This window comes from Pseudorasbora parva, chromosome 2 (assembly GCF_024679245.1).
Source record: "Pseudorasbora parva isolate DD20220531a chromosome 2, ASM2467924v1, whole genome shotgun sequence".
Lineage (NCBI taxonomy): Eukaryota > Metazoa > Chordata > Actinopteri > Cypriniformes > Gobionidae > Pseudorasbora > Pseudorasbora parva.
In genome coordinates, this window is record NC_090173.1 from 59,323,515 (window position 1) to 59,337,308 (window position 13,794).

Here is a 13,794-nt window from a genome sequence, read left to right on the forward strand (position 1 = left end):
GAACGGGACTTTTATTGTGGTCGTCATATGTGTGACGTCTTAAGGCTGCGCCGCGCTCCTGCATCTGTTGTGTTTCTGCTGAAGAAAGGTTTGTGTTTTAAGCATTTAAACTGTTAATAGCGACGCAAAATGAATGATGTATTATTAAACGTAACCCTGCATTGATTTATCTAACATTTATCAGCGCTGTGTGAGTAAAGGAACATAATGAAACTCATGATTAACAGAAGGAGCGTCTCATTTAGCTCTTTAATGAGATTCAAACATGATTTAAGGTCTCTGGCGAATGACGCGAGAACCGGAGATTTCTTCAAATCAATTTAACTGACTGATTAATAACAAGTGATTCGAAGCCCTCCATTTCGATTTATACAAATCGTTATAACTAAACTACCTAATATGCATTATTTAATTAATCTGTAGTGTACAACTATTGAGTGTTTTTGTGTAATCAGGTCATTTAGATACATTAACTGTCGCTCTGACTCATGAATAGAGATAACATTTAGGCAGAAATAGAATTAATGACAATACAATATTCGTATTTCAATACAGAAATATGACACTTACATTTAAGACAGTTCAGTAAATCTCAAGTTCACATAAAGTATTTTTCAAAAGCACTTGTGTTCATGACAAATTTATTCAAGGAAACATAATTAACAGTACGTATAGTGTTTCTTTATTGCTAACTAACAAACTGTGAACATCTTAAGACTTTCCTGAGGTAACTTTAAGCTGAATACAATGTGAAGTGACCCACAAGCTGTTTTATTGACATCTTTCCACGGTTGAAACTGATTGAGTGTTTACATGAGTCATGATAGGGATTTGTGTAATTTGTACTGTATCTTTCAACATACGTTTTGATATCCATGCATGTTTTTTGAGATATAACTTGTATTAAAGTGTTAAAGAGGACTCGCGCTCCGTCACTTCACATATAGGAGCGGCGTATTCGTGCTAAAATGGCTGGAATGGGAAAGATGACACTGTTTCTGTTCAGAAGTAATAAAGCAGTTGTGGAAATTGCTGTGAAGAACAAGCGACAACTCGTTTAATAACAAAACTAAATCGTAACACTTCCTCTAGAGGGTGTTAACCAACGTGATATGTCAACACACATCAGAACATCTTAAAGGGACCACGATCCCTGAACAGTTATTAAAGAGAACCATATTTAATTGCAAGGGATCATGTTTAGTGTAGGGAAAAACCACAGTCTTGGACTACGGTCGATTCATAGGGTCAAATAGAGCTGCTTTTATGTTGCTATTTTCAACTGTCTATGAGTTATTGTTGCATTATCTTCTTAAGGTGTTGAACATGTTTTTCTGCACCCTTTTGATTGACAGCACACCATCAGCCTTGATCATCGGCTGTTTTAAGGAATCGGCAAATGGCCGATAGTGAAAGTAATAGCTTATATTTTCCATAACCAATCTTTGGCCGATACATCGGTAGTTAAAGGGGGGGTGAAATGCTGTTTCATGCATACTGATCTTTTTACACAGTTAAAGACTTGGAATCCCATACTAAACATAGACAAAGTTTCAAAAGTTAAGGTGGACGTTTGATGGGAGTATTTCTTTGTCAAAAATACTACTTCCGGTTAGTCATAAGTTTCGGCAAGTTTTTTGAGATCATGCGTCCCCTTTGATGTTAATGGGGGCGGAATTTCCTTGTATGGGCCTTACGGACAATTCTACCGGAAGCGCGTGAGAGAGAGAGAGGGAGAGAGCGAAAGCAACAGGCTACGCCCATCAAAGCGCTGGCTTGTAGGATGCTGCACAGGTGATGTGCACATAACAATGTCACCAAAAAAGTGCGTTTTTGGTTGCCAGACCAAGACAGTCCTGCACAGATTCCCCAAAAACCCCGCGGTAAGGCAACAGTGGATGTAATTTGCTTTTCCGGATCAGCAACTGAGTTGCGCGAATGTTTATATCTGTTCGCTGCATTTCGGTGCCGACTGTTTCATAAACAAGGCCCAGCTCGACACAGGATTTTCCGATCGCCTAATGCTGAATGATGGAGCAGTCCCAACGATAAAGGTCCCAACGTTAGAACGTGAGACTGCTTCAAATGTCTGTGTTTTTGCCTATGCTCATCAAGTAGCCCAAACATGATCACGTATAGTTAATTGATCAATGGAGCATGCGATGTGTAGTGCGTGTACATTTGTTTAGCTGGCCACTATATGTGTAACTTTATGTTTGTGTATTGTAAAAGCACTCCAAACAACAATACACAAAGAGGGGGGAAATATGTTGAACTAAATAAGCGCGCTTCTTCATTCAAATGCGCTACTATTCCGTGTCTATCTATGTAAACACTAACTTAACCTGTCTACACAAACCACGCGTAAACACACAAACACACGTGCACAACTGCACTTCCCACATGTACACCTTCAAAGACAAAAATACGACGATATAATTCAAGTATAAATATGTAAATAACACAAGCCGCTAAGCATATTATATAGTTAGTGTATAACTTGTAGCACATAGAGACGTCCTGCTCTAGTCGTTTTTGCTGCTGCTCCTGTTCAACTGCAGCCTCTGGGTCTGATTCCGGATCATAGATGTATGGCTGTATCTGATTAAAAGCCATATTTTTATTTTGAATAAAGTTTTTTTCCGCTGTTAGGGATGACACAGCTTTACGATGCACTCAACTCAACACAATAGCAGCAGCGGCGCACACGTCATTATTTAGCTCCGCTCACACGACACGCCCCCACCCGCTCGGCTTTTTTCGGAAAGACTCGGAACAGCGCATCTTTCTTATATAATTATAAAAAAAATAAAGACTTTTCGGAGATATGCAGGATGCAATGCTACTCTATAGTAGTGTTGTCACGATACCAAAATTATGACTTCGATACGATATCAGACTAAAATATCGATATATTGATACTAAATCGATACCACAGTAAAAAAATAAATAAATAAATAAGATAAGATGCTTAATATGACAACAGAACTTATTATTCATTGTTATTTTTTACTAAAAATTCATGTGGCCAGCATGTTCCTTAGGGTTGGGCATCATTTTGATTTGAACAATTATTGATCAATTGATCAATTACTATTAAAATTATCTCACAAATTTTTGCCATCTCAATGTATTTTTTACAATGGGGTAATTGTGTTGCAATAGCTTACACACAGCACAAGAAAGCTTGATTTCGAATGGTAAATTGAATTTAAAAAGACGAGTACACAGTAATAAAATAAGAACAAATAAACAGATTACAAACAATAGCACAAATAAATGCAATAGAATAGAAGATAAAAATTAAAAAGACTGCTTTATTTTTTCAGGTAGGTCTAACATTCAGATAAGAAACTGAATTTAAAAAATGCATAGTAATTACATTTAAAACAACATTGGATAATGTTCTTTGGAAAAAAATTCAATAGCGTACAGATGAAACTATTAAAGTTACACAAGTTGATCAGTCAAGAGCAGTTGATCGTTTGTCTTTTTGTAGTTTGAATAGCAAATGACTGCGGTCCCTTTAAGACTAACAGACGCATGGATCCACACTGTTCCTGTTACTCGTTCTTCCTGAACTGTTTGCGACTGTGTTTACGTTAATACTCTTCCAGATGTGCACTGATAATTCTTTGAGTGTATTTGACCAATAATAAGCTGGAAAAGGAAGCAAATGTTTGCACTTGTATCATGTCAGAGGCGGCTTTATTAGGGTAGGCTATGTGTGTGTGCGCTTCAGATGTGGAGCACGAAATCTGCGGGTATTAGTAGGCTAGAATTAATTTATGTGCAATCCCGCGCGAAATTCAGACCGATCACACACTAACACTAACACACTGTCATGAGGAAAAAGTTCAGCAGAACGCGCGTTCGCCGTGCTCAGAGGTTAACCGGGCTGAGTGAGAATATGCCGGTGTGTGTCAGCTCGCTGACGGTCAGAGAGGAGAGCGCAGCTAATATCGATACTGTAAAAAGTGAGAATCGTATCGTTTCAGATATTCCAGTATCGATATATATCGAAATATCGATATTTTTGACAACACTACTCTATAGGTACTCAAGATTGACATGACACTGACTGAAACTGAGTGTTTCACCCCCCCTTTAAATCTAGTTTAATTCTGTAATTTTAATAATTAACAAAAAAATCCCTCTGACTGACTGCATTGCTACTGCGCTGAACAAGATTTATTTTTCTGTCTGTTAATTATTCATATCTTTAACAGGACAAACACAATGAAAAACTCCTGGAGAAGTGACTGAGATCCAAATGACTATTATAAAGATGGAGTTCATCAAAGAGGAGAGAGAAGACGTGAAGATTGAAGAAACATTCAGTTTGAAACATGAAGAAACTGAGGAACAAACAGGTCTGTTTCATTCTCAGAGACACACGGAAGGGCTGTTTGCAAAATATGCTGTATTTTTTTTTGTAACTCCGCTAGGTGGCACTAATGGCACAGACTCTTAATGCCTAACCTTAAAATGGTTCAGCGCATCGGTTTAGGACACGCATCTAATGGGTCCTGCACACTGTGCGATTTTTCTAAATCCTTTGTGAATGTCCCTTGTCAGACTGTACGAACATGATCCCCGATGTAAGCAATGCCACACTATAAGATCTCAGTTGGCATTAATGTCAGACTAGTGACATATAGTGACGATAGTGAAGGCGCGCTAAAGACAGACGGGCACAAGAAAACTCGTCCGGAGTTTTATATCATCAATGAATGACGCGTTCGGTGACCATGAGCTGCCTTACACGCGGGACTGAAATGCTGGCTACAAAGAAATCTCTAGCTCTCGTTTTGGTCATAGTTTGTCTTGAAAAACGGAGATATTTGACTGTCGACCTAGGACAAGTGACACTGCAAGATTGTGTTGCAAATCTTTTGACACTGCCAGAATTTCGTAAAAGGTAAAAAAAGAGGTAAAATTTGATCGCAGCTCTCATTAATCGGCTGCTGGTGAACATGCCAAACTAACGAACAAAGACGTCAGATTTTAGCCTAGGATCAGAGGAATCTTTTAGGATTTGCTAAATTTGTCCCAGACGGCCAAATCGTGGCCAAAATCGCCCCGTGTGCCCTCGGCTTAAATCAGAGAACACAAATAGGGAACACCATGACAGGTGTCAGTTATGTGTCAGAAGTGTTAAATATATATATATAAAAAGTCTAAAATAATTATTTGTAGCCTGTTATAAATAAATAAGTCAAATAAGTTGAAATAATGCAATTGAGAACAAACACATAGACTACGATTAACAGCTTCGGGTAGTTACAGGTCTGCTTACAGTAGGTCTGTCTTTAACAGTTACAAATAAAATACAATGAAAATAGATTCATTTTTTTCTCTTGGGCGAGTGATTCGTTCAAAGCTTACCCTGCTCATTAAATCCCTCATATGCCAGCGACCCAATGAGAACGCAGGGTGGTGATGACAATACAGAGCGCAGGCGCCAAAGCTGCTGTGGATCCGCATATCCGGAACTGCAGATTTGAAGAAAATTGCCGTTGTTTGGCAAATACATAAAAGGACAGAGAGTTAGGGTGTACTCACACTAGCCAGTTTGAACCGTGCCCAAGTGCGTTTGACCACCAAAGCGTGGTTCGTTTGAATAGTGTGAGTGCTCCGAACCGTGCCCGGGCTCGGCTCGATTAGCCGGCCCTGGCCCGCTTGGAAGAGGTGGGCCAGAGCGCGGATCAGTTGGACTCGGGCGCGGTTCACATGCAGTGTGAACGCTAACCGTGCTGGAGTCCGTAATCAAAGCTACAAAGTCCTTGCTGCACTTCAGCTGGTACCTTGCAAACCTCATAATACGAGCAGCACGATTACGTGAACATTTTCGCGCCACTAAGGCGACACATCTGTTTAACAACAGGCTGTGAGAGGGCTGTGGACCAAACAACACAAAATTATCCACAAAGAAAACAGAGCGATGGACTCCATTGTGTTCAGAGAGCGCCGCTCTTCCTGTTTATCCCGAAACCGTCGAACCATAATGACGTAAGCGTGTTTCGGCACGAATGCTGAAACCCGAAACCGTCGCACCATAATGACGAAAGCGTGCTCCGGCACGAATGCTGAAACCCGAACCCGTCGCACTATAATGACGTAAGCGTGCTCCGGCACGAATGCTGAAACCCGAAACCGTCGCACCATAATGACGTAAGCGTGCTCCGGCACGAATGCTGAAACCCGAACCCGTCGCACTATAATGACGTAAGCGTGCTCCGGCACGAATGCTGAAACCCGAAACCGTCGCACCATAATGACGTAAGCGTGCTCCGGCACGAATGCTGAAACCCGAAACCGTCGCACCATAATGACGTAAGCGTGCTCCGGCACGAATGCTGAAACCCGAAACCGTCGCACCATAATGACGTAAGCGTGCTCCGGCACGAATGCTGAAATCCTATGTGAGTGCAGGCCAGCGGGGGAGTGGGGAGGGGGGACAATCGTACTCGGGCACAGTTCATGGCAACCGTGCCTAGTGTGAGTACACCCTTACATGCGTATTACTATCATTTTTACTGCTGAAATGATGGGTGAAGTCAAGCATGCTTGGAATAACACAGATGTAACTTTCCTTAGCAAGGATTGTATTGCATCACAATCAGGTAGGTAGGAAGGAAGGGAGACGACGGATAGAGACAGTTAAATTTTTTCGCAGCTTGTTTATTGACTTCGGGTCCAGTGGAGTCTGTGTCTTCTCGCTGAGTTCGGTTCCAGCTATCAAATAATAGACGGGTCCAGTTCGGTTCCTGGTACAACATTTTTGGCATTTCTCTGATCTGCACTGGTCTGGGTCCAGCTTTTGAAATAATAGACCGGTCCGGATCAGTTGTGTGTAGCACATTACAGGTTTCTTTGGGTTCGGGTACAAATTTTAAGACCTCAACTGTGAGCTCATTAAATAATCTCTGAAAGCGTATGTCACTTCAGAGTTTATATTGGCTGTGCGAACTAGGGATGTCCCGATCAGGTTTTGTTGCCTCCTAGTCATTTGATTTTGAGTATCTGCCGATACTGAGTCCCGATCCGATACTTTTATAATACATAAAAAAAGAATAAAGAAGAGCAAAAAAACGAACCAGGATGTTCCTTATTTTTTATTTTATTAACCTTATTTTAACACTCAAACACTCTAACAAACAGAGCACTTCTGTGAGGTAGCTTGAACAATCAAGTAATAAATAACATCAATTCTTCACTTTTGGATTTTAGTGCAACAGTAAATATAAAAAAGTCTGGGACCGGAGTTGCGCAGAGCAGGAAGTACAACGGCGATATCAAAAGCACACCTATACTCTCACAGATGCAGAACAATTAATTATGTTGGTGTGAAATAAACAGTTATGGAAATTAAATTAAATAATCTGCTCCCAAAAATCCCGGAAAAAGTCCGTTAGTGCCTCAGTGACAACTTCACTCAGAGAAGACGTCGATCTCAGCTGTCAATCATTACATCACACAGCCGTTTTTAATAGCATCAAATAACTAACTAAAACTAAACTTATTATAAAACGAACACTTGAAATGAAATCATCATGATGATAACTGCCTACAATGACATAAACTAAAAAATATTTGAAGTGTAATTTGACTGAAGTGTAATTAACAATGCTTTTCAGGTTTTTATAGATCTAACATTAGTTTTTAGGTAGAGAAATTGAATAATGTAAAATAGTTGCATATTTAACTGTTTAAATTAAAAAATAATCTTTACAAAAGCTATTAGATCAAGAGCAGTGAGTGATTCCTTATCTTTTGTTTGACATTAAACAGACAGCAGTAAAGGCTACTGCCCCTTTAAGAGCTAATGGAAGGCTATGCGTCGTCTTTCTCGACTGTATAAAGTCCTCTTAAAGGGTCATGAAACCTCAAAACACTTTTTTTGAGATGTAAACAGATATGTATCGGCTGCACATCATTGAAAACACTAAGGATACTCATTAATGGTATTCATATGTGAAAATAGTTATTTTTGCATTTTTCAGAGCGATTTCTGTCTTCCGGTTTGAAAAGCTTAGTCGGAGCAACGTCACAAATGCTGACGTCGGCGTGGCCTTTTCGGCCCAAGTATGGGCTGCTGGGCACATGCTGACGTCGACCGCTCCGAGCGATTCTCGATATATATTCATGACATAAAGCTCATTCAGTCCAATCCCTGCGCTGTAGTATGCATACAAGATAATTTAGTTAATATGCATGAGACAGTCACTTCTGTCAGGCTCGTCTTACATCATTATTGTAGAGATATGGTGGGGAAGTTTTGGAAGCAGCGTGCGGAAAAGTCACGGAGGGAAGCTAGGCGTTGTGCTGATACGAAGTAACGTAAAGCGCGCCGAGCGAGCTGTAACCAGCGCCGTCTGTGGAAGCCTTTGCTACAAAGGCTCGGTAAAGTAAAATTCACCTGAGGAATCGCACGCCGAACCTGCAAGCGTTGACTATCTATGTCAGGAGTGCAAAATAACCAATCTGTAATCTGTAGGCTAATGAACAAAAGCCACGTCCTCTCCGTTTTATTTGTGGTCACTGCCATGCACTAAACCGCATGTGATCGGGCTCTTAGTGAAACAGTGTGCTGCATATTTGGACAGATATAGATTTAGCTGCTGAGTGATAGACAGCGCGGATCGTCACGGCAACCCAGCGCGCGTCGCTCTGCTTCAGATGCGCGGTCGAGACTATGAAGCCTCAAACCCCTTCGCTTTTCCCCCGATCTAGAATTACACATCTCTTATCACATCGCATGTTGGGTGGTTCACGTTCTCTTATCACGTCGGCGCGTTGTTCATCTTGCCAAACAGCGTGCATATTTGGACAAATATAGTTTTATCACGTTTGCAAAATATTTCGTCATGCAGAATAACATTTATTTTCATTTCTCACTGAATTATGCTGGTTTGAATATGAAGAGCTGAATGATTTGCGATCTCTGCTGCACGCCACATAGCTCTCTCATTCGCTGTACTCCTCCCTCATTTAATCTCACTGTGGTAGCCTAAACTATGCCAACGTTACCCAAGAACTTGTCTCAGAACCGCTGTAACTGCTGCTATTGGGATCGCTAATCTTAATGCACCTAATGACACTCCCCTATTTATGCAAACCATTCCCTTTTTCCACACAATACCATCCCACCTTTTCACAGTCGACCACTCCCCTTTTAACAAGCTTTTTCAAATCGAAGGTGTGAAAAAACACCGCTGCAGCAGGGGGGTTTCATGACCCTTTAAGGCATATTCAGACTATGTCTGCTTGGATACTCATCAAGATGGACATGTTGACATACTTCTTGTGTAAGACATGAACGAGAACTCAATATTTGCGCGCTGTGAGCATTCTGGCGAATATACCCGGGTGATGACTGTGAAAATGACTGCTCATATTCGAACATACGGCAGCACTCGCATGCATTGAACAAAGTTTACACAGATAGACTGTTTTGCCCACGTTTTTCTTTTATTAGCGCTGTTGTAATTTACATTTACATTTATGCATTTAGCAGACGCTTTTATCCAAAGCGACTTACAACTCAGGAGAACAGGAAGCGATCCGTCAAGAAGAGGCAACGAAACACAAAAAGTGCCCTAAATACTAAGATTTGTACACTGCTTAGAGTAGCAAAGACCAGAAAAGGAAAGAAGAAAGGAGAAATAGAGGGGGAATTTTTTTTTTTTTTTTTTTTTAATGTAAGATTAAGTGCTCATGGAAGAGATGAGTTTTTACCTGTCTTTTGAACGAAGTGAGTGATTCTGTTGTGCGTATGGAGGACGGAAGATCGTTCCACCAACCCGGAACAATGAAAGAAAAAGTTCGAGAGAGGGATTTCATGCCTCTCTGTGATGGTACCACAAGCCTTCGCTCATTAGCTGAGCGAAGGCTTCTGGTGGGTGTGTAGACGCGTAGGAGTGAGTCGAAGTATGCGGGTGCTGCGCTTGTGGAAGATCCATAAGCAAGAGTCAGGGCTTTGAATTTGATCCGGGCAGCGAGTGGTAGCCAATGCAGAGAGATGAATAGAGGTGTGACATGAGCCATTTTGGGCTCATTGAATACAAGACGTGCTGCAGCGTTCTGGATCATTTGCAACGGTTTGATTGCACAAGATGGAAGTCCAGCCAGAAGCGCGTTGCAATAGTCAAGTCTAGAAATGACCAGGGCTTGGACAAGAAGCTGTGTTGCATGCTCCGTAAGGAACGGTCTGATTTTCCTGATTTTCCTAATGTGTCACTGAGGAGCCAGCACGTGTATCCATCAACAGAAACATGCATAAAGCGTTATTTTCAAGTTACAACCCATATTATTGATGCGTCATCAGATGTGAGATGAACCGCGGTGCAAGTGCGAACCTTTTACACGGCACCCCTGCTCACCTCACCCCAGAATATACATGTATATCCGAGTCCTGATCGGGATGTAACATCTGAGTACGAGCGAGGCCCGATTTCCGATCACGTGATCAGATCGGGACATCCCTATTGTGAACGCAACCAGAAATCTGTTTGGCACACCTGGCGAATATGATCCAATATGCATGTTACTCGTTTTAATGTTTTGTGTTTCTAAATGTTGTATTGTCTGTTGCTAAGCTGGATTAACTTTTATGTCTTTTTTCGTCTTAGACTTGATGCCGTTGAAAGAGGAGAGTCGAGATCTCTTGGGAGAGAAGGTGGAAATGGAAGAGAAAGATCAGTACAAGAAACATGAAGAAAAATCTTTTAGTTGCTCACAGACTGAAAAAACTGCCTCACAAAAAAAGGCTCAAAAGACAGAGACTGAAGGTGATATCACCTGCCATCTGTGTGGACTATGTTTCAAAAAGCTTGGAAACTTTGAAGTCCACATGAGAGTTCACACTCCTATAAGGAAGAATTACACCTGCCAACAGTGTGGAATGAATTTCAATCATAAATTTAACTTTAGAGCCCACATGAGAGTTCACACTGGAGAGAAGCCGTACACCTGCTCTCAGTGTGGAAAGAGTTTCACTCAACAAGGAAACCTTAAAAAACACATGAAAACTCACACTCGAGAGAAGCTTTTCACATGTTCTCAGTGTGGAACACGTTTCAGGCAAAAAGGACACCTGAACAGGCACATGAGAGTTCACCCTAAAGAGAAGCCGTTCACCTGCCAACAGTGTGGAATGAGTTTCACTCGGAAAGAAAACCTTATAAAACACAAGAGCATGCACACTGCAAAGAAGGCTTTCATCTGCCCTCACTGTGGAGACAGTTTCAGTCAAGATGGAAACCTTATAGTCCACATGAGAATTCATTCTGGGGAGAAGTAGAATAAAGAAAACATTTCTACATTTTCCCTAAAGTGTTCATATGAAAAACTGATTTAGAAGCTGTACATACGCCCTTGATGTGTGTTAGTGTTTAGGCACACCCAAGTATGGCAGACTTTTGTGTACTAATAAGCACATGAGATCATGTTAGATGCATAAACTTGTGTGATGAATAGTTTAGACCTTAGATTAGGGGATGCAGAAAGCTTTGTATAATGATATATTCATGTGATACACATCATGAGCCCCGTTTCCACCAAAATTACCCGGAACAATTTGTACCAGGAACTTTTTTACAGGAACTTTTCTCCCCCCGAGACCTTCAGCTGTCTGCGTTTCCACCGCGATCTAAAGTTCCGAGAAGATTAGGCAAATTAGTCCGGTGATGTAGGACTGCGCGCGACTGCTCCTCCAAATCAGTGAAGGACAGTAATCAATTTTGCGTGTACCGATTGAAAGATTTAGTGGACTGTTTACATGAGACGTTATCTAAACCTTGTAAATAAACTTTGAGTGATGACACTCAACTTTACTTTAGGACAAGTTCATCTCCCTCTGCTGACCTCACACCATCCACTTTGATCACTTGCCTGGATGAGATAAAGGCGTGGATGAAGCAAAACTTTCTGCAGCTAAACAGCTCCAAGACTGAAGCTATCCTAGTCGGCAATCCACCTCAGGTCCAGAAGTCCGTTATCACCAGCATTGCTTTCTCTGATCAGGTCATTCCTCTTTCCACTTCAGTCACCAATCTGGGGGTCAGAATGGAATCGCAGCTTACCTTTGAAGCTCACATCAATCACCTGTGTAAGACCTCCTTCTTCCACCTCAGAAACATTGCCAAACTTCGTCCCATTCTATCACTGGCTGATGCGGAGAAGCTTGTCCATGCCTTTATCTCCTCCAGGCTGGACTACTGCAATGCGCTCCTTATTGGCATCCCTAGCAAAAATCTCCAGAGGCTGCAGTGTATTCAGAACAGCGCTGCTAGGATCCTCATGAGGGTGCGCAAATACGACCATATCACCCCCATTCTAAAATCACTCCACTGGCTTCCTGTGTCGTTCAGGATCGAGTACAAGATCTCTCTCCTTACGCACCAGTGCATCCATGGTGATGCTCCTTCCTATCTCAAGGAACTCCTCACCACACAAACAGCCACTCGTAACCTCCGCTCTGTTTCGCTGTATCGCCTCAAAACTCCCACAGCCAATCTCCGTACTACGGGAGATCGGGCCTTCTGCTCTGCAGCCCCCAGTCTGTGGAACGCTCTCCCTGACCACCTGCGGACTCCACAGACTATAGATGCTTTTAAGCGTGGTCTTAAAACCCACCTTTTTAGCAGCTTTTAATTGACTTGTTACTTCTTTATTTTATTTTATTTTTCAGTTTTATTTATTTTATTTTATTAATTTACTTATTTATTTATTTATTGTTGTTGATTGTTTTTTTTAATTCTGTAGCACTTTGAGATTTTGTTTGATATATAGTGCATTATAAATAAAATTTATTATTATTATTATTATTATTATTATTATTATTAATAAACCAATCTGGTGTTTACATGTGATGACTTTCAATCGCAATCATTTTGTCACATGCAGTTTGTCTGCCGCATCAAAAATGTCAACGCTGTTTTCTCCGGCAGCTGGAGTGTGTTAACTGTAGCCATAGCAACTCTTAACGGCCACCAGGACTAATACAGTATTATATAAGCTGTTTATCTGTTATAAAGTGTAATAATCATCTCAGAAAAAAAATCTTCTGTCCGGCGCAGTTAAAGTAAAAACTGCCTGGGGCAATATACGCTGTGTCATTATTCCAACATTATCTTCATAACTTACGAAATAAAAAGTTTACCCCTCAGAAAAATGAGCTTTCCTCTCTTGTCAACATGAGCGCGGCGCGCGCTGTCGTCATGTAAGGACACACACTTAAAAGTAATCGGTCAGGTCGTTTACATGGTGAAAATTATAGACTGTAAAAAAATGAATAACGAGTATGGAAGAGATTCAAGCTGTGCTGCTTTTGCTGGTTATGTATAGGTTTACTAAAGAGGTAATTAACAACGACAGAAAAGAGCACTAATATGCAGATTCAGCAGCATATTCAGAAAGCTTGTAAAGCTAGATTTAAAATAACAATGTATATTATTATCAGCTATTACGGACATTGCACGCGAGATGGCTGAGACGAACGCGCTCCATCAGACAGAGCGCAAGACTGATATTTACTGAACGCAGAACGAACCTCGCAAAAGACTTTTAAAAATGCCGGTTGAAATAAAATGCTAAACCAATCAGCATGTTCAGCGCCCAAGTCCCGCCCTCGAAAGGTCCTGAACTTTGAAAAAGTACTACCTCGCGAGCAGGGCCGTTTGGAGGGGGAAATATTTACCCGGAACTTCATTTAGACCCTGGTTCCTGCGGTCTAAACACACCGAGTACCACCCAAAGTTCCTGGTTCCTGGGTAAAGTTCCTGTGGTGGA

The 13,794-nt window shown here is 41.3% G+C and overlaps 1 protein-coding gene across 1 annotated transcript in view; it reads left to right on the top strand.

The window, feature by feature from the left end:
• Window positions 1–40: 40 nt before the first annotated feature.
• LOC137047376 (gastrula zinc finger protein XlCGF57.1-like) overlaps window positions 41–13,794 on the top strand; it is a 180,137-nt gene continuing 166,383 nt past the window's right edge. Inside the window, exons 1-4 of the mRNA XM_067425020.1 lie at window positions 41–88; window positions 1,356–1,409; window positions 4,230–4,373; window positions 10,635–11,301. Coding sequence (XP_067281121.1) covers window positions 4,274–4,373; window positions 10,635–11,301 — 767 coding nt within the window. The 5' untranslated portion in view covers window positions 41–88; window positions 1,356–1,409; window positions 4,230–4,273. The remainder of the gene's footprint in view (window positions 89–1,355; window positions 1,410–4,229; window positions 4,374–10,634; window positions 11,302–13,794) is intronic.